This window comes from Mauremys reevesii, linkage group 1 (assembly GCF_016161935.1).
Source record: "Mauremys reevesii isolate NIE-2019 linkage group 1, ASM1616193v1, whole genome shotgun sequence".
NCBI lineage: Eukaryota > Metazoa > Chordata > Testudines > Geoemydidae > Mauremys > Mauremys reevesii.
The window spans coordinates 47,071,235-47,093,436 of NC_052623.1; the positions used below are offsets into that span (position 1 = coordinate 47,071,235).

A 22,202-nucleotide genomic window follows, 5' to 3' on the forward strand; every position below is an offset into this window, starting at 1 on the left:
AAATCAATGTCTATAAATTCGACCTAATTTCATAGTGTAGACATGTAGATATGTGTTACTAATTACAACATGAAGAATACATACAGTCATACATAATAGTATATGGGCTAGCAGAATCCCTTTGTCTATCTTTGAAATGCCCCTAGGTACAAGTAAATCAAGTATGTTGCTATATAATTGTCTTTGTTGATAATAATGAAGCTGTTACAACTGTTATGCAGAACTGAATATTGATGAGAATATAAATTGTACATACATGTATGATAATACGGGTCTTTAAATTCTGCGTGCCATTGCAAGACTGCCTACTTTTCAGCCATCTCCCATAATCTCAGAGGAGAATCTGACTCCACAGAGTCGGGCTATCAACGTGATCAGCAAAAGCTTAAAATCTCACTTCTGTCCACCTCCTTTCAAAGTCTCAACATGGAGGGTGAGAGGGAAAGAGATACTACCACCACCAACTACTTGTCTCCTAGTTTGGAAGTGGCTAACAAAAACATTTTTGGAAGCAGTAAGTTTTCCCTCCTTCAGGCTGTCAAAAGCTACTCCCCCCTCCTTGGTGCTGCAGTATTGAGAGAGGCAGCAGCACTAGCAGAAGGGACAGAAATTTAAGGCAGATGGGCAGGGAGGGGGAAATTCTCCTAAAATCAAAACTAAAATCCTATTATTTTAGTGCAAGCTCTTAAATATTTATTGAACATAAAAAGTTAATATAAAAAACAAATGTTCATGCTGTTGATTAATGATTAAAGTATGCCAGCTGATAGGTACTTCCAATTAATTCTTTACTTGCATGCAGCAGTCCTCACACCTTAAACATGTAGCTCAGATATTGACATTTCAAATTATTTTGCCAATTTTATAGAATAAAAGTTTGATACCATTTAGAAATTCTGAAAATTCTCATGGGATGCACTGGTTTATTTAAACAATTGGCATCAATTAATGAATATAAATTCATTAAAATATTATGTCTTCTATACGATGAGTCCCAACACTATCATCTTGTGAATTATTAGGCTTAACTATGTAAATTATCCAGTTTCTGTTTATATGGAAGCTGAGGCAGAGAGAACATTTAATCATCAAAGCCACACAAATGCCACACTTCAATCCAACAAAATATTCAATCAGTAATCCTACCTGAAAATCCCCAGAGAAGCTGTTGGGCTAGAATATAATCAAATCCATTTTTCAGAAAACATTCAAAATGCTAGTGATTTACACATGATCATGCTAAATATAAAAGTAACAATCAGCCTCTTACAATAAAAGAATATGCTTTATGGAGTGAAAATGGATTTGGATCTTTTTGTGCAACACCAGTGGTGGAACCCACCCCATTTTTAGAAAGAAGATGTAAGAACATGTTTCTTGTATGTTTGCATAGTCACGTGGGGGGACATTCTTGGCAGTTGGGATTTTAGAACCAGCCAAAAGATAAATGAACAGATCTTACTGTATCATGTGTACATTATGACCTTGTAAATGCCTTAGAAGGAAAAGTAATTTACGGCAAAAGAGTCATGAAGAGCAAAGTGGGCCACTCTGGAGTTCAGAAGAATGATCTAAAGGATTTAAGGTTCTACAGAAGAAGTCTACCCATCATATTCATGTACAAGAATATTCATGTGTTTTCTCTGAAGCAATACTAGTAGGATGAAACACTAGAAAGGAGAAATGCTAAATATTTGGTGGCCTGGTGAATATAAGAACCAAAGGTGTAAAAGATGATGGTATATGTACTTCTATAAATGCATCACAGAAAGAGTCAGAAAACTACAATGATGCAAATAATTTCCATATTGCAAAAAACTGTAAATTCAATAATCAGGACAAAACATCTGGAGATATATAGATTTGACAGACAGCATTACAAAATTAGGTGAACTATTATACGAAGTGTCCTCATGCAGCCCATGGATTTTTCTCTCTCCACCTGTAAATCTGTGATTATACTTGTAGCAATAAGCATACGTTCAAATATTGCCACTGATCCTCATTTAGATGTTTACCCATCTAAAATGTATCATCTCCTTTTCAGTCCTAGCAAATTTGCTTTAAAAAAAATAACGCTAAAATGTGCATCTGTCAGTAATGGGACTGTATTTTAGGATGGGGGTTCTTCAGCTTGAAATTTGGAGATCAAAGGAAAATTAAAGGAGATACTAAATTTGGAGTGTTGTGGTTGGATCGTGGGGTAAAGGAGAGGGGGAGGCTCCTCTGGGTGCTAGTCCTGCTTTTCTCACCAGCCTTGTGGAAAGTCTTGGGGAACAGAATGAAAGCTGTTTCCCTTTGACCATCACTTCAGGTCTTCATTCCCAACTCCCGTGGAGGTAACTATGACTGTGGGGATCCTACCCTGGGTCCTACCCCCAGACTTCTTGGGAGGCTTGGAACTGGGGGCCTCCCGTGGCCACCTCCCCTCTTCTCTACTTCTAATTTTTTTAACCGTCTCATGTAACTGTGGATGTTCTCATCCATATAAAATGTTTAATTCTTCTCAAATCTCACCAATCATTATTTATATTAGTGTAGCACCTTAGAATACCAATCAAGACAGAGGCACAGTACAAATATTTATTTAAAAATAGTCACTGCTCCAAAGAATTTACAATCAGGGTTACAATAGAACACAACAAATAGTTGAAACAAGATTTGTTGGTAAAGTTAGAGGATGAGGAAAAAGTAAAACAAGCATGTCTTAGCAGAATAAGTAGTAGTCATATCTGCCTACCTCCCACCAAACTCTTGGTTTTAATGAAATCTAGTAGCAACAGATTCCATGAGCTAAATGTGTTATATAAAGAAATATTTCCTTATATCAATCTTAAATTTCCAGGCTTTCATTATCATTGGCTGTCCTTTGGCTCTTGTATTATGAGAAAGAGTAAATAAGAGCACTTGATTTACCTTCTCTGTAATATACACATTACTTTGTATAACTATCTTATTAATAATTCTCTCATACTTATTTCCTCTGTGAACTAAACAGTCCCAACCTTTCCAGTCTCTCTTCGTATGGAAATTTTGCCAAGCTGTTAATCATTTTGTCACCTGTCTGTAAATCTCATCTATTTCTGCTATATTTGAAAATATTAACAGAGACGTGATCATTAAACCCATGCAAGTGGTGCAGGTCACCCAATGATAGAACCCTGGAGGACTTCAACTCAGGGGGAGAGAGGAGAAGGAACAGCTACCAAAGGAAATGGTGAAAAGTCGACCAAAGAGATTAGAGAAAAAACAAGAGAGTCCAGAGTCAAGGAAGCTAAAAGAATAGAGGATGTCAAGGAGAAGAGACAGATGAAGAATATCAAAGACAGCAAACTGCTGTGATCATTACTAGAATACTAGGTCTAATTCTGGTGTCCACACCTTAAAAAAAAGTTGATTCATTGGAAAGGATTCAGAAAAGTAGAGCCAGGTGAAATATTTTCACAAATAGCTTATTCACTGAAAAATACAGTTTGAGTTGACCTGAAACAATTAATGAATTTTACATGAATTCTCTGAACAGTCATCCAGAAAAAAAAATTCAGCTTCCCTTATAATCTTTAGCTCAACAGCTATGGCACTCAGCCAGGATCTGGGAGATCTAGGTTCAGTTCCCCTCTCTTCCTGGTGTGAACAAGGGATTTGAACTTGCTTCACCCACTTCCCACCACTAGACTTTGGTATATAGAATCACAGAAATGTAGGCCCAGACAGGATCTCAATAGGTCATCTAGTCTAGCCCCCCTTTGCTGAGGCAGAACCTTCTGGGCAGGTCTCTCTCAGTCTCTCCTGCTGAAGGTGTTCCACCATGTATAAGTAATTAAATACTCATCCAGAGAGAGAATTAGAATTGTTGGACACTTAGTTATCTGGGATGTGTGAAACCTAGATTCCAGTCTTCCTGCTCCAGTGACTGATTATTTATACACAGTGGAACAGCTTCAACAGAAGAGCTTGACAGAGACCCACCCTAGAATCTCTCATAGCCTAGTGGTTAGGGTATTTTCCTGAAAGGAAGGAGACTCAAGTTCAAATCCCTTCTCCACATCAAGTAGAGAGGGAATTAAAATCCAGGTCTTCCATATCCTGGGTAAATGAACAAACCACTGGGCTATAGATCTAAAGGGAGGTATCACCACTTATGCACCATTTTGTTAATCTAACCCAGGTCAAAAAACCACTTTGTTTGACTGAAAAAAAAACTGTAGACCATTTTGTTTAGCAACATGTTTTTGGAATTTTCAGTCTGGGTTCAACCCAACCCAATTTTTCTTTCTTTCTTTCTTTCTTTCTTTTTTTTTTTTTTTACAATTTTTCAGAACTGCCAGCTAATCAAAAAACTCAGTTATTTACCTAGCTCTACAGAAAAGAGCTACAAGAATGATTCAAGGTCTGAGAAACCTGCCTTACAATAAGAGATTAAAGAAGCTTGATCTAGTTAATTTATCCAAGATGTGGAAGCTGGGAAAAAGCGCAGACATCTTAGTCTTGTAGGAAGAGCAAGAATCAGGCTAACTCTAATAGCTAATAACGCAAGACTTCCAGACAGGGCCTGGGCGAGTGGAAAAGAACTGTAAGAGAGGTTGTTTTGACTTTGTGTTAGGTAAGAATGGAACACAGACTATAGCAAGAACTGCTGAGAAAAGTAAGATATCAAGAAAGAATATGTATAAACAAAATGCAGTTGGTGATCATTACTGTATGTAACAAAAGGTATAAATGCCTGCCCAAACTGTTTATCTTTTGGGAGACCTGCCGTTGTGCACTCTCGCCCTTGCAATATAGCTTGAGAATAAACTGCCTCTGACATGTTGCAACCAACTTCAGAGCGAGGACTCATTTTTCTCCCACAAAGAGAAGGTTAAGAGCTGACTTGATCAACCTATAAGTTCCTACGTAGGGAGAAGATTTCTGATGGTAGAGGGCTCTTTAATTTAGCAGATAAAGGCATGACAAGATCCAATAGCTAGAACCTGAAGCCACATGAAATCAGACTAGAAATAAGGCACAAAATTTTAACAGTAAGGTTAATTAACCACTGGAACAATTTATCTAGGGACGTGGTGGATTCTCTGTCACTTGAAGTCTTTAAATCAAGATTGGACATCTTTCTAAAAGATACACTGTAGCTTAACCATAACTTATGAACTCGACACAGGAATCACTTGGTGAAAATTATTGGCCTCTGCTAGCAGGATATCAGAATAGCTAATCATAATGGTCTCTTCTGGACTTAAAAATCTATTAATCTAATATCTCACAGAATGCGAGGCCTGGCATGTCCACTATAACCAAAAGACTGGTACTGTTATTGATTGTTTACATATGCACTTGCACACACATTCAAACACATTAACTGGAGTGGGGAAAAAACGGTTACCTACCTTTCGTAACTGTTGTTCTTTGAGATGTGTTGCTCATGTCCTTTCCAAGTAGGTGTGTGTGTGCCATGTTCATGATCATCGGAAGGTTTTTTCCTTAGCGGTATCCATTGAGTTGGCTGTGGCGCCCCCTGGAGTAGCACTCTTATGGTGATGTATATAAGTCCCTGCTGACTCGCCACTTCTTCAGTTCCTTCTTGTCAGGTACTCTGACAGAGGGGAGGTGGGTGGGTCTTGGAATGGACATGAACAACATATCTCGAAGAACAACAGTTATGAAAGGTAGGTAACCGTTTTTCTTCTTCAAGTGATTACTCATGTCAATTCCTAGTAGGTGACTCCCAAGCAGTCCCCCAGAGTAGGGGTTGGAGTTCACCAAGTTGCAGACTGTAGCACAGCTCTACCAAATGTGGCATCGTCTCTAGCCTGTTGTGTGATGGCATAGTGCAAGGTAAAGGTGTGGATGGACAACCACGTCACAGACCTGAAGATGTCCTGAAAGGGGACCTGCGACAGGAAGGCTGCAGATGAAGCATGCATTTTTGTGGAGTGCTCTGTCAATGCTGAGGCCAGAATCTTTGCTAGGTCATAGCATGTTCTGATAAATGCCATGATCCAAGAAGAGACTCTCTGGGACAAAACAGGGAGACCCTTCATTCTTTCAGCAATAGAGATGAAGAGCTGTGTCAACTTCCTGAACGGCTTTGTTCGCTTGATGTAAAAGGCTAATGCCCTTCTGACATCCAGGGAATGGAGCATGTGTTCCCTGTCGCTGGTGTGCGGCTTAGAGTAGAATACCGGCAGAAAGGTATCCTGATTCGTGTGAAATTGCAAAACTACCTTCAGGAGGAAAGCTAGGTGCAGCTGCAATTGTACCTTGTCCTTTAAAACACAGTATAAGGGGGCTTGGACATCAGAGCCTTGATCTCAGACACCCCCCGGCTGATGTTATAGCCAATAGGTTCTGATGTTATAGCCACTTTCCAAGAAAGGTAGAGCACCAAGCATGTTGCTAGGGGCTCAAAGGGGGGTGGGCATGAGCCTTAAGAGCACCAGGTTAAGATCCCATGGAGGAATCGGCTGCTTTACTTGGGGAACAGTCTGTCCAACCCCTTGTAGAAACGGCAACCATAGGGTTAGCAAACACTGAGTGGCCTGTTGAGCCAGGCTGCAAAGCCGAAATTGCCGCCAGGTGCGCCTTTATTGACGAGACTGCCAGCCCCTTTTGTTTCAAGTGAAGTAAGTAGTCTAGGATAAAGGGAACTGAGGACTGCACCATGTGAAACTTCAACTTCTTCATTAATCTACTGAGGTTTTGCAGATCTAAAATAGGCCGGAGCCCACCCTTGGCCTTGGGGATTAGGAAGTAATGGGAATAGAATCCCCTGCCCCTGAACTCCATAGGTATCTCTTCCAGCATCCTGAGTTGTAGGAGCGTGCATCTCCTGCACTAGAAGCTCTCATGAGAAAGGCCCCTGAAGAGGGACAGGAAAGGTGGTTGGGAGGGTACAAAATTGGAGAGAATATCCCAATTCTACCATGCTCAAGACCCATCAGTCTGAGGATATTTGAGGCAAAGCACAGTAGAAATGGGACAGACGGTTCACAAAAGGAGGGTAAGGATCCGGGATATGGGCTGGTGCATTGCCCCCAGGCGCACCTTCAAAAGTTTTTCTTGGGAGCCGGCGACTGTCTCACTGAGCCTTGGCCCTGGGTGGAGGAGGATTGTGGAGGCCTCCTTCCCCTATTACTTCTACCCCATCTCCTATTGTAGTCTTGCCTCGGCTGAGAGGGGTAGAAGTGAGGCGGGGGCTGAGGCTTAAAATGTTTCCTTTGCAGGGCTGGCATATGAAGCCTCAAGGATTTTAAGGTCGCTCTAGAGTACTTAAGACTATGGAGCCTAAAGTCTGTCTGTTCTGTGAAGAGACCCGAGCCATCAAATGGCAAGTCCTTGGGTCTCCTCCAGAGGGAGACCCAAGACTTGCAGCCGCGAGCTGCGCTGTAGGACAATGGCCATGGACATTGTGTGGTGACCGAGTCTGCCGACTCTAACGCAGCCTGCAAGGATGTCCTTGCAATGGTCTTGCCTTCTCTGGGTCAGCCCCAAAGTCAGACCAGGAGTCAGATGGGAGTAGCTCCTTAAACTTGGACAGGGAGTTCCAAGAGTTAAAATTATAGAGGCTAAGAACTGCCTGCTGATTGGCAATTCGAAGCTGGGGCCCCCTGGTGGAATAGATCTTACGGACAAAGAGCTCCAGCTTCTTTGCCTCTTTAGACTTTGCTGTGGGACCCTGGTGACCCTGCCTTTCCTTGGCATTGGCCACATCCACAACCAGTGTGCCTGGCTGAGGGTGGTTGAAAAGGTACTCGTACCCCTTGGAGAGTACAAAGTACTTCCTTTCCACTCCTTTAGCCGTAGGGGGAATGGAAATAGGAGTTTGCCTGAGAGTCTTGGTAGTATTGTGGATGGTCTTGATCAATGTCAAGGCCACCCTGGAAGGACCTTCTGGCATCAAAATGTCCACCACAGGGTCCATTTCTTCTGACACCTCCTCTGTTTGCAAGCCCAGATTTTGGTCTACTCTTCTGAGCAGCTCCTGATGGGCTCTATTGCTCAAAGCCGGTAAACAGGCAGAGCCTGCTACTGACTCATCTGGGGAGGAGGATGAAGAAGCCATAATGGGCACAGGGTCCTCCTGACCCTCCAACTCATGGGGTCATCCAGTGCTGGTACTCTGTACAGTGGTAGATGTGGTGCCGGACACAAACTCAGTGCCAGGGTCAATGCCAGCCTCAACACTGGCATCAGTGCCGACCTCAGTGCTGGCCTGGGTGCTGGGCTCCAAACCCCTTGGAGGTTCCCTCACCATGGAGGCAGATGGAGGCCCCCATCTGTCCGAGGCAACCAAAAGGAATCAAAAGCTTGGCCCCTGGGCTTGATGATACGCCCGTGGGGTCTAGAACGGCCACTGAGCAGGCACCTGCCAATGCAGTGGTCATGGCATCATCAGGAGTTGTCGTGTCTCATTTTTCCTGGAGCGACAAGACTGGCCCAGCTACATCTGGACACGTATGATTCTAGCTCCGACTCTGAGGACGAGTCTGATCTCAGACTCCACAGCGGTACCGTGTGGGATAGTGCCGGCAACTGGTGCCGAGGAGAGTGCGACTGGTGCCGCAACATGGCCAGTTTGCCCTGGGAAAGTCCAGTCCCCCTGTGCAGTGCTGGTGCTGCTGGTGCTGGGTTGCCATCTCTATGGGGTCCTTGGCGGCCTTGACATGTCAGAAGTGGACAGCTTGTCCAACTCCACCATTTGGCTCTCCCGTCCTGGGGAGTCCAACAGAACCAGACTCAACAGTTCCACCTGGGCAGCCAGACTGGACAGTACCAGCTGTTCCTGAGCAGGAGCTGAGTGTCCCAACATGGGACGCACTCCACGGGCACCGCTGCGCTCCACTGCTTGGACTGTTGGCAAGTGCCCCCTTTCAGTTCTTCTCTGCTTCTTATGTGGCACTGGCTAGTGAGATCGGTGCTGAGAGGTCACCAAACTTGTCTTCTGTGCCAGAGAGTGGTGGTGCGTGTGTCTCTGAACCCTGAGTCCTTTGCCGGTGCCACAGCTTCCCTCACTGGGGCTGGTGCACTGAAGTGCTGGGCTTGGATCCCAACACAGTCTGAGCCGGGCTGGGGACCGAAAGCCAACTCCATAAGGAGAAGCTTAGGTCTTAAGTCTCTCTTCTTCTTAATCCTTGGCGGAAGTTCCTGCAGGTCTTGTACTTGTCGGTCTGGTGGGCTTCCCACAAGCACTTTAAGAAAAAGTCGTGAGGATATCCCCTGGGCATAAGCTTCTTGCAGGACCCACAAGGTTTGAAGCCTTGAGACCAAGGCGTGCCCCTGGTCCATGAAGGGGAGTGGGAAAAAAGGGGAGGGAGATAACCCCCAACAGAAACTTAGTCTATGAACTAACTAACTAGAACACTAGAAAACCTATACTACACAGAACTATACACAATACAAGAATAAACGTTCGCTAGGAGAAGCACTTGCCCAAAACAAGAGAACAAAGTAGCTCCAACGACCATCACTGGCAGTAAGGAGGAACTGAAGAGGCAGTGGTTTAGCAGGGACCTATATACAACGCCATGAGAGCGCCACTCCAGAGGGCTCCACAACCAACCTGATGGGTACCCCTAGGGGAAAAACCTTCCAACGACTGTGCACGCAGCACGCACACACCTACTTGGAACTGACATGAGCAATCACTCGAAAAAGAACATGACAGTCAATGGCTATAATGTCCTCGGGTGGGTATTTAAAATGATTATAGACACTTCAGGATGTTTGTGCGCGTTACTGAGTAACCATGTGCTACCTGACTGTAAATCTTCATCCTTCTTCTCTTTTCCTTCCTTTTTGCCAGTTTTTGAGTATCACCTGTGTTATTTTGCATTCAGATTGCAAATTGTATCTATTTTTGTATGAGAAGCTTAGCAGATTTTGCATGCCCAGTTTAGCCTTAAAAATAATGTTCTTTTTAGGGCTGTTGATTAATCACAGTTAACTCACGCAATTAACTAAAAAAAAGTAATTGTGATTTTAAAATTTAATCGCGATTAATTGAAGTTTAAATTGCACTGTTAAATAATAGAATACCAATTGAAATTTATTAAATATTTTGGATGTTTTTCTACATTTTCATATATATTGTATTCTGTGTTGTAATTGAAATAAGTGTATATTATATTTGCTTACAAATATTTGCACTGTAACAATGATAAACAAAAGGAATAGTATTTTTCAGTTCACCTCTTACAAGTATTGTAATGCAATCTCTTTGTCGTGAAAGTGAAACTTACAAATGTAGATTTTTTTTTTTGTTACATGTCTGCACTCAAAAACAAAACAATGTAAAAACTTCAGGGCCTACAAATCTACCCATTCCTACTTCCTGTTCAGCCAATCGCTAAGACAAAAAGTTTGTTTTCATTTAAAGGAGATAGTGCTGCCCTCTTCTTATTTACAATGTCACCAGAAAGTGAGAACAGGCATTTGCATGGCACTTTTGTAGCTGGCATTGCAAGATATTTATGTGCCAGATATGCTAAACATTTGTACGCCCCTTCATGCTTCAGCCACCATTCCAGAGGACATGCTTCCATGCTGATGATGCTTATTACAAAAATAAACATTAATTAAATTTCTGACTGAACTCCTTGGGGCAGAATTGTATGTCCCCTGCTGTTTTACCCGCATTCTGCTATATATTTCCTGTTATAGCAGTCTCGGATGATGACCCAGCACATGTTGTTCATTGTAAGAACACTTTCACTGCAGATTTCACAAAACGCAAAGAAGGTACCAATGTGAGATTGCTAAAGATAGCTACAGCACTCGACCCAAGGTTTAAAAATCGGAAGTGCCTTCCAAAATCTGAGAGGAACGAGTTGTGAAGCTTGGGGGAGGGATAGCTCAGTGGGGGGGATAGCTCACTGGTTTGAGCATTGGCCTGCTAAACCCAGGGTTGTGAGTTCAATCCTTGAGGGGGCCACTTAGGGATCTGGGGCAAAAATTGGTCCTGCTAGTGAAGGCAGGGGGCTGGACTCAATGACCTTTCAAGGTCCCTTCCAGTTCTAGGAGATTGGTATATCTCCAATTATTATTTATTATTATTATATTATTTGTTTTCAGAAGTCTTAAAAGAGCAACACTCTGATGCAGACACTACAGAACTCGAACCACCAAAAAAGAAAATTAACCTTCTGCTGGTGGCATCTGACTCAGATAATGAAAATGAACATGCGTCGGTCTGCACTGCTTTGGATTGTTATCAAGCAGAACCTGTCATCAGCACAGAGGCTTGTCTTCTGGAAAGGTGGTTGAAGCATGAAGGGACATGTGAATCTTTAGCACATCTGGTATGTAAATATCTTGCGACGCCGCCTACAAAAGTGCCACGAGAACGCCTGTTCTCACTTTCAGGTGATACTGTAAACAAGAAGCGGGAAGCATTATCTCCTGCAAATGTAAACAAACTTGTTTGTCTGAGTGATTGGCTGAACAAGAAGTAGGACTGAGTGGACTTGCAGGCTCTAAAATTTTACATTGTTTTATTTTTGACTGCAGTTTTTTTGTACATAATTCTACATTTGTAAGTTCAACTTTCATGATAAAGAGATCACATTACAGTACTTGTATTAGGTGAATTGAAAAAATATTATTTCTTTTTTTTTTACACTGCAAATACCAGTAATCAAAAATAAATATAAAGTGAGCACTGTATACTTTGTATTCTGTGTTGTAATTGAAATCAATATATTTGAAAATGTAGAAAACATCCAAAATATTTAAATCAATGGTATTCTATTATTGTTTAACAGTGTGATTAATCACAATTCATTTTTTTAATCGCTTAACAGCCCTATTTCTTTTAATTGTGGGTTTTAATCAGCCTCCCTGAACTATCCTAATTCCTAATTAGATTAAGAAAACAATGGCTCTTATGCAAAGCAAACCGCACAATTTCTTCTTAATCTTATTATCATCAATCTGTTTTCTTTGTAAGGATGAGAACACAAAAAAAACTGAATATTACCTCGGCTTTTGGCAGCTTCCTTCAAAGCAGTTAGAACTTGAGGCTTCAGGTCATCAGAAAGTAATCTTCCTTCAAGGCCTGGGAAAAGGGACCTAGCATGCCATTGAAAACAAAGAAGTATTGATCTTAGTATCCTTATCCAAGGCATTTATGTTGCTCTATAGTTTCAAATACTGTGAACAAATTATATATGTACTTGCCTATATATTTTGAATAGTTTTCTTTTTGCAGTATTTTCTTAATAAAACCAAAATATGTATATAGCAACAGAGAATCCTAAGAAAATTAACCTCTAACTACTCTGTACTTTTGACAGGTGGTTTAAGAGCATTCTTGTTAAAGATACCAGGTTTACAACTTGAAGACATTAAGACTGATTTAAATGTAGTTATACTCTAGAAAGAGACTTTTAAAATAGCTTTCTAGGGTTCTATGTCTCTCAGTGAACTAATATCAGAGTATAAAGATGTAGGGTATGTAATTGCTAGCACTGAAAACATCATCTGGGACCTGAAAGTCAGGCTGTGCTCTTCCTGGCTCTGAAATCACCAGCAACAAATAATTGTAAACCACCAATAACCATGATAAAGTTTGGATGAATAGATTTTATGCTTCAGACAGTCAATTTTCATGTCACAAGCCACAACACTTCAAGTTACCCTACATTACCTTATAGGCAGTGCTGGGGAAGAACCAGTGGTCATAATACATGTAGGAACCAGTTATTTAGAGAAAGGTAAGAGAAAAGTTCTGGAGGCCAAATTTAGGCTGGTAGGTAAGAGATTAAAGTCCATGACCTCCATGGTAGCATTCTCTGAAAGGCTTCCAGTTCCACACAAGGGGCCAGTATGTGGGTGAAATAATGGTGAAGGGAGGAGGGATTTAGGTTTATTAGGAACTGGGGAACCTTTGGGGGGAAGCAGTGGCCTATAGAGGAGGGATGGACACCACCTTAACCAAAATGGAACCAGACTACTGGCATGTACCATTTTAAAAGTTGTAGAGGAATTTTTAAATTAAGGGCTGGAGAAAAGACAACAGGTGTGGAGGAACACATGGTTCAGGCATATACATCCCTCAGGGATGAATTTATTAAAGGGGGAACTCTGTATACTAGTAAAGAGGATAGGCAAGAAGTTGGTAAAGTGCAGATAGGAGGCAGTGAGGAACAGTAAAATGTAACAGAGTCCAATTTAAATATAACATGTGAAAGCAAGCAACTGAATATTGACAAAATTTACAAGTACTTATATACAAATGCTAGAAGTCTAAATACTAAAATGGGTGAACAAAAGTGCCTAGCATTACATTGAGGACATTGCTATAACAGTCATCATAGAAACTTGGTGGATAATCAGTGGGACATGATAATACCAGGATATAAAATCTATAGGAATGACAGAGTAGCTTGTGCTGTTGAGGGACTGGCATTATATTTTAGAGAAACTACAGAGTCAAATAAGGTAAAAATCTTGAATTAAACAAATTATATCATATAATCTCTATAAATAGAAATTCCATACTTAAATAAAAGGAGTAAAGCAATAGGAACATACTACTGACCACCTGACCAGATGACAGTGATTGTAAAATGCAAAGGGAGGTCAGAGAGGCTACAAAAGCAGAAAGCGGAATAATCATGAGTGACTTCAGCTAGCCTCATATTGACTAGGTAAATGTCACTTCAAGGCATGATGCAGAGATAAAATTTCTAGATACCATATACAAGTGCTTCTTCAAGCAGTTAGTTCTGGAACCCACAAAGAGAGAGCTAATTCTAGATTTAGTCCTTAGTGGAGCACAGGATCTGTCCAAGAGGTAACTTATAGCTGAACTGCTTGATAATAGTGACCAGAATGTAATTACATTTAATGTCTCTGTAGGGAAGATAATACAAAAAAACTCACCACAGTAACATTTAACTTTAAAAAGGGCAGCTACACAAAAATGAGGATGCTTGTTAGACAAAAATTAAAAGGGTCTGTCACAAGGGTTAAGCAGCACGGGGACTATATAAAAACCACCATAACAGATGCTCAGACTAAATGCATATGCCAAATCAGAAAAAAAAATAAGAGGACCAAAAGAATGCCACCATGGATAAATGGCCCATTCAAGGCAAAAAGGCATCCTTTAAAATTTGTCTACTAGTAAGGATAAAAAAAAGAGCACAAACTCTGGCAGGTTAATTGTGTAAAAGTATAACAATGCAGTCCAAGAAAGAATTTGAAAAGCAACTTGCTAAAGATACAAAAAACAACAGTTTTTAAGTACATCAGAAGCAGGAAGCATGCCAATCAGGTAATGGCGCCACTAGATGACAAAGGTATTAAAAGAGAACTCAAGGAAGATAAGGCTTCTGCAGAGAAGCTAATGAATTCTTTGCATCAGTCTCCACTGAAGAGGATGTGGGGGAGATACTCACATCAGAGCTAATTTGGGGGGGGCAACAAATCCAAAGTACTGTCCCACCCTAACGCGTCAATAGAAGAAGTTTCAGAACACACTGATAAATGTAACAGTAATAAGTCACCAGATGGTACTCACCAAAGGTTTTGAAGGAATATGAAATTGCAGAACTACTAACTATAGTATAAACAATGAGGAGTACTTGTGGCACCTTAGAGACTAACAAATTTATTTGGGAATAAGCTTTCATGGGCTAAAACTCACTTCATCAGATGCCTGGAGTAGAAAATACCATAGGAAGATATATATATATATATACACTGTACATGAAAAGATGGGAGTTGCCTTACCAAGTGGGGGGGTCAGTGCTAACGAGGTCAATTCAATTAAGGTGGAAGTGGCCTATTCACAACAGTTGACAAGAAGGGTTGAATATCAAGAGAGGGAAAATTACTTTTTGTAGTGACCTATCCACTCCCAGTCTTTATTCAGGCCTAATTTGATGGTGTCCAATTTGCAAATTAATTCCAGTTCTGCAGTTTCTCATTGAAGTCTGTTTTTGAAGTTTTTTTGTTGAAGAATTGCCACTTCTAAGTCTGTTATTGAGTGTCCATGGATACTGAAGTGCTCTCCTACTGGTTTTTGAATGTTACAATTCTTGATGATTGATTTATGTCCATTTATTCTTTTGCATATAGCAAGAAGATATTTATACATACAGAGAACATGAAAAGGTGGAGGAAGTGGCCATACCAACTGTAAGAGGCCAATCAATTGAGATGAGCTATCATCAGCAGGAGGAAAAAAAAAAAGTTTGAAGTGATAATCAAGATGACCCATAGAAGGTGATTGGGCCATTACACTAATTGAATCTATTTCCTCATGTTAAGTATCCTCACACCGTCTATGAGTCATCTCGATTAGCACTTCAAAAGTTTTTTTTTTCTCCTGCTGATGACAGCTCATCTCAATTCATAGAATCATAGAATTCAAGATCAGAAGGGACCATTATAATCATCTAGTCTGACCTCCTGCAAGATGCAGGCCACATAGCCGATCCACCCACTCCTTAAGCAAGCGACCCCTGCCCCATGCTTCGGAGGAAGGCGAAAAACCTCCAGGGCCACTGCCAATCTACCCTGGAGGAAAATTCCTTCCCGACCCCAAATATGGCGGTCAGCTGAACCCCGAGCATGCGGGCAAGACTCTCCAGCCATACCCTCTGGAAAAAGGCTAACAATATCCTATCATTGACCCATTGTACTAATTACCAGTGTGGCACGTTATTGACCTATTGACTAAGCCCGTTATCCTATCATACTATCTCCTCCATAAACTTATCTAGCTTAATCTTAAAGTCATGGAGGTCCTTCGCCCCCACTGTTTCCTTCGGAAGGCTGTTCCAGAATTGCACTCCTCTGATGGTTAGAAACCTTCGTCTAATTTCAAGCCTAAATTTTCTGACTGACAATTTATATCCGTTTGTCCTCGTGTCCACATTAGCACTGAGCTGAAATAATTCCTCTCCTTCCCTGGTATTTATCCCTCTGATATATTTAAAGAGTGCAATCATATCTCCTCTTATCCTTCTTTTGGTTAAGGAAAACAAACCGAGCTCCTCAAGTCTCCTTTCATACGACAGGCTTTCCATTCCTCGGATCATTCTAGTGGCCCTTCTTTGTACCCGTTCCAGTTTGAATTCATCCTTCTTAAACATGGGAGACCAAAACTGCACACAATACTCCAAATGAGGTCTTACCAACGCCTTATATAACGGGACTAGCACCTCCTTATCCCTTCTAGAAATACCTCGCCTAATGCATCCCAAGACTGCATTAGCTTTTTTAACGGCCACATCACATTGCCTACTCATAGTCATCCAACGATCAACCAGGACTCCTAGGTCCTTCTCCTCCTCCGTTACTTCCAACTGGTGCGTCCCCAGCTTATAACTAAAGTTCTTGTTAGTCATCCCTAAATGCATAACCTTACACTTCTCACTATTGAATTTCATCCTGTTACTAATACTCCAGTTTACAAGGTCATCCAAATCTCCCTGGAGGATATCCCGATCCTTTTCCGAATTTGCAATACCTCCCAACTTTGTGTCATCCGCAAACTTTATCAGCCCACTCCTACTCTTGGTTCCCAGGTCAGCGATGAATAGATTGAATAAAATCGGACCCAAAACCCAAACCTTGAGGAACTCCACTGGTAACCCCCCTCCAACCCGACAGTTCCCCCTTCAATACGACCCTCTGCAGTCTCCCCTTTAACCAGCTCCTTATCCACCTCTGGATTTTCATTTCGATCCCCATCTTTTCCAATTTAACCAGTAATTCCTCATGCGGTACCGTATCAAACGCCTTACTGAAATCCAGATATATTAGATCCACCGCATTTCCCTTGTCTAAAAAATCTGTTACTTTCTCAAAGAAGGAGATCAGGTTGGTTTGGCACGATCTACCTTTCGTAAATCCATGCTGTAATTTGTCCCAGTTGCCATCGGCCTCAAGGTCCGTAACACTCTCTCCTTTAAAATTTTTTCCATGACTTTGCATACTACAGATGTTAAACTAACAGGCCTGTAGTTACCCAGGTCACTTTTTTTCCCCTTCTTGAATATAGGAACTATATTAGCTAATCTCCAGTCAAACGGTACAACCCGCGAGTTTAGAGATTTATTAAAAATCATCACTAATGGGCTTGCAATTTCACTCGCCAATTCCCTTAATATTCTAGGATGTAGATTATCCGGGGCCCCCGATTTACTTCCGTTTAGCTGTTCAAGTTTGGCTTCTACCTCAGATACCATAATGTCTACCCCCATATCTTCATTCCCATCAGTCCCTCTATCACTATTCCTTAGCCCTTCATTAGCCTCATTAAAGACCGAGGCAAAATATTCGTTCAGATATTGTGCCATTCCAAGATTATCCCTAATCTCCACTCCGTTTAAAGTTTTAAGCGGTCCCAATTGACTGACCTCTTACAGTTAGTATGGCTACTTCCACCGTTTCATGTTCTCTGTATGTATAAATATCTTCTTGCTGTATGTTTGAGTCTATGTATCCGATGAAGTCGGCTGTAGCCCACGAAAGCTTATGCTCAAATAAATTTGTTAGTGTCTAAGATGCCACAAGTAGTCCTGTTCTGTTTTGTGTATTCAGAGAAGCAAGGCAGTATTTTATGATCTTAAGTGTAGTACCATCACAGCTAGTCACTGCCTCCAGTATGTGGAGCCACTAAACTGACTGTGCAATACATTTTTTTAAAAGCTTGTATTTTTTGTAAAACTAACCATTCCTGTATCTAATTTAAACCTCACAGTAACAGCTAAGGGAGGTAGGAAAAGACTAGTGTCATCTAAAGCTTTCATTTTAATAAAGCCTTAGCCAGGCTACTAACAGATCCCTTGAACTGCTGCTCCACTAGAATGCATGTCCTCAGCCTTCTCTTATTTCTGTTTCCCAGAAGAAAGCTAGTTTGAGAAAAGCTACTTGGTGTATATTTTATAACAAGATTTGATAATTCGTTATAAATTCTTACAGCAACTAATCTTCAAATCTTTCAAATACAGAAATATATAAAATTTAATCTTGGGTTCCTTTTATGCATTATTTTATTATGTTAAAAACTGTGGTACGCTTATTCTAAATGCACTACTCATAAGCAGGTGACAGTTTGTAGTACTTAAAAATATTTAAAATGTGTTTCAACAAAATATATGTAAAATGTTAAATATACCTTGGGTAATCTTCTGAGGTTATGTAAACTACATCTTGATCTGACACAGATGAGGAAAATGGAATAAAATTTCCGTTTTGTAATGGCAGAAGCTCCAATCCAATAAGTTCACTGTAGACTCCATCAGTAAGCACGAATTCCAAGAGATGAAGCTTTTCATTAGCAGGGCCAGTATGTCCAGATTTCCTCAACACCTGCCGCACTCCAGCAGGAGTCACTTTTTTCACAGTTTTAGAGCTAGATACAGTAAGATGAACTGCACTAGCAATATTTGCTGGTACCGTAGCAATCTGGTTCCCTGAGCTCTGGAGGTAGTTGAGGACAGTTTGTGTGTATTCCAAGCTGTCATCCATGTCTGAGAAGCACACTTGCTCCACCTTTATCCAGTCACTACTAGCAGAATAAATAACTGCATTCTGGAGCAACTCTTTAAACAGAGGTTCTATGATTGGTTTCCAGTGTACCCTGATTTTGTTCTTTTCAGGCCATAGTCTATAAATTCTTTCAGCTGTCAAAGGAAAATCTGAGTTTTTCTCAGTCTCCATTCGCTTGATAGCCTCCAAAATGAGAGTGGCATATGCTTTTGGGACAACATTCACTACAAGAAGGTCATTCCATAAAGCTGCTGGATCTCGCCACTGATCCAACTCTCGCCATTTGATACTCCTCCTATTGTCAGTCAGGCCAAAGAAACCACTAACATGAACTGGGAGACCAGTCTTGCTTTCCTCGCCAGGAGGTAAAGGAAGAAAACAAAATGCTCTTCCTGAAAACTCTGCTACAGCTCCTTTCTCTTCCCCATTACTTGATAAGGACATGGCTATTCCAATAGTAGGGACAAACTTCAAGTCATCAGCCAAACAATCTAGTTCATTGCATATTCCTCGACCTCCCACACTGTTACATACTAACCAAGATGTTTTTTGTGCATCCTTCACACTCTCATCTTCTAAGACTATATTTACATGATATGTCACACACGTTACACTGTTGCTTGGAACCCCTTTACAATATTGACTTATTGCAGTTCCTAGAATCTTGATGGAATTGGGTCGTTCATGTTTCAAGGCCTTATTCTCACTAGCAGTTACTCTAAAAACCAGTCTTTCAATTCCATCAGCCTCCCTAACATGTAAGGAAACATCTTGCACACTTTTCAGGAACAGCAGCACTGTATCTGCATCTGCTCGAAAGGATTCAAACAGTTCCAGAACTTTTTGTTTGTTGTACAGATTGCTACTCAGTTGCGAAGGCTGTAGGCGAAGAGGGAAACGAAAAAATGTACCAGGAAAGTTTCCATTCTTGAAGGTTTCCTTAGTGCTACCAAATACACCAATGAATGGTGCAAACTGGTCTGTAAATTCAATAATTTCTTTGCTGTCATCTTTTAGATTCCAACACTGGCCTGATTCATGGGATCCAAAAAGTGTTTGATGGGGATCCAACATTCCAATCTGGTCACCACTGAAGATACTAGGGACATCTGCACAAGTGAAATCCAACAAATATGAATAACCCCAAACAGCAAATCTGAATAACCCCAAAATATTCTACATTATCCATACCTTAAACAGCTTTAGCCATTACAATCAATTAAATTATTATTTTAAAATTATAAATTGCCCTTATTTATCAAAAACCCAATCCTACTAATGGTCAACTATTCATCCTCTAGTAGAGACAATACTATATCAAAATATCTTACAATGACAGGAGCCGTTTATGGAAGGCATAACAGAGATAAATGACAAAGGGCAAAACTTTATTTGATCAAAGATTTGACACGCTAGTCTCAGAAACGAAATACTATCTAGATATCAAACACCAGTTGTTTATACTTGCCTTTCTTTTGCCATGCCAGCTTCATATTATAATAATCCGGTATTATATTGATATATAATCCAACAGAACGAATAACTGCTAATCTTTCCATGTGGCATAACCACAACAGAATACAAATAAATGTACTGAATTGCAACATTTTAGGGGTGCAAGTCAAAAAATGTATGAATTTTTAAGAGACGAAGGCAGAAATCTGTATCCAGGTTTCTACATAGAACGTACTAATTCAATGCACATATATGAATGAAAGAAAGGACTATCAAATGAAATGGTAAAACAATTCTACAGAATTTAGGAAACACTCTACAGTACTAAAAGATCCAAATGAAAAAAAGATGCCCACAGTTAAGTGCTACCAGCTTGTGGAAGAGGAGCACATTATGACTCATTAGCAGTATACTAGGGTATTTTTTTACTTTATACAATGTGAACGTCCTCCTGTTAAATAGTAAATCGCATGTGATGGTTATACGATGGAAAAGTACTTTTTTGGTATGAGACAAAATTAGCATTGTTTTTTATCTCTATTTCATATTTCCCTTAAATACATACAGGACAAAAATCAAACTGCACAAAGCTTCAGTCTTCGCTTATTGTATCTTATTTAAATTTATAGACATCTGTTAAACATCCATCCTATGCTCTGGGCATCAGTTATATAAACTAAAAATGCACAATTCAAATAATACAACATAGAGGATTGTTCACCCCACATTAATATCACCAGCAAAATATAGTGTCAATAATAAAATAAACCTCTCCAATTCTCAGCCTACACTCCCTCTAAAAACATGGAAAATATATGGACTTTATAGCATGCCCAGAAGATTAAAAAAAGATGGACTCTGATGGAGCATGGGTGGATGAAGTGCATTCCAATGTCAAGGACTTCACCCAGAGAACACCCTGCCAGCATCCTTATGTTTGATGTGTATATGAGATTAAACAAATCTTAATGTTAATATTTTTATTTTTAAAGGAGCTACACACAGTACCTGTTATATGATATACTGAATTGAACCCAATTCCAAATCTTCCAACTTTCAGGGGATCATCCTTTTTCTTGCTTCTTGCTATTTCCTGTATGCCATGCCAGTCCTCAAGGGTAAAAACTGCATTGTTGTATACATAAAGTGCTGGCCCTAAAAAATAAATAGGCACACGTAAGGCAATTCAAAAATAGCACACTTAGGTCCACCTGTTTAATTTCCAGGAAGTAAATTTACTAAATCAAGAAAGCATTTTTGAATGTAACTATAGATGTGCAAATGAGGAAGCTGTAACTCAAACTGGTATTGGAGAAATGAAACTAAAATCTATTGGGAAAGTCCAAAGAGATGAAGAGGAACTTCTGCAAAATAAAAACCCTAAACAACATATTTTCTTCTCTTTCTCCTCAGAGACACAAATCCATCAACTGATTTGTTGGATTATTTTAGATTCCATGAAAATTTTAACACACACCATATAATTTTGGTTTACTACCTACCCTCTTCGGTCATACAAGATAAACGAAAGTCATGTTGAGAAAGAGCTTCAGGAAACTTCAGGAAAGCAGTGACTATGGAGGTCATACAAGAATCCTCTTATAACACTGAATGTCCTGAACCTAGATTATAAAAGAGCTGTGCGGCCCCAACCACTTCAGTTCCTTCAATAATTCTGAGAATCCTATTGGAGTAGAACAAAATACAAAATCGGTGCTGATAAAATTTGTAAATGACAAAAAGATTGGCAGAGTGATAAATGATGAGGAAAGGACAGTCATATAAAGCGATCTGGATCATTTGATAAGATGAGTCCATGTGAACAAAATATATTTTAATATAGCCAAACACAAGGGCATACATCTAGGAACAAAGAATGTAGACCATATGTACAGAATGGAGGACTGTATCCTGGAAATCAGAGACTCTGAAAAGGATTTAGCGGTCATAGTGGACAAACTACTCAACCTGAGATCCCAGTATGATACTGTGGCAAAAAGAGCTAATGCAATTCTTGGATGTACAAAAGGGAAGTAGTGACCAAGAGTAGAGACGTGAATTTACATCTGTATATGGCACTGGTGGGATCAATACTGGAGTAGCACATGGAGTTCTGGAGTCCACATTTTAAAAGCAATGTTGAAAAACTGAAGAAGGTGTAGAAAAGAGCAAGAAAAAGAATTGGAGGGCTGGAAAATTGCTAAAAGTGTTCAATCTGTTTAGCTTATCAAAAGAAATTTGAGAGA

At 40.3% G+C, this 22,202-nt stretch overlaps 1 protein-coding gene across 18 annotated transcripts in view; it reads right to left on the bottom strand.

Moving 5' to 3' along the window:
- SACS (sacsin molecular chaperone) overlaps positions 1-22,202 on the bottom strand; it is a 232,554-nt gene that overhangs the window by 29,800 nt on the left and 180,552 nt on the right. For all 18 annotated transcript variants that reach the window (XM_039536976.1, XM_039537011.1, XM_039537042.1 and 15 more), the window contains 3 exons: positions 20,965-21,111; positions 18,128-19,610; positions 11,972-12,063 (listed from right to left, as the gene is read on the bottom strand). In XM_039536976.1, the coding sequence (XP_039392910.1) occupies positions 11,972-12,063; positions 18,128-19,610; positions 20,965-21,111 (1,722 nt within the window). The remainder of the gene's footprint in view (positions 1-11,971; positions 12,064-18,127; positions 19,611-20,964; positions 21,112-22,202) is intronic.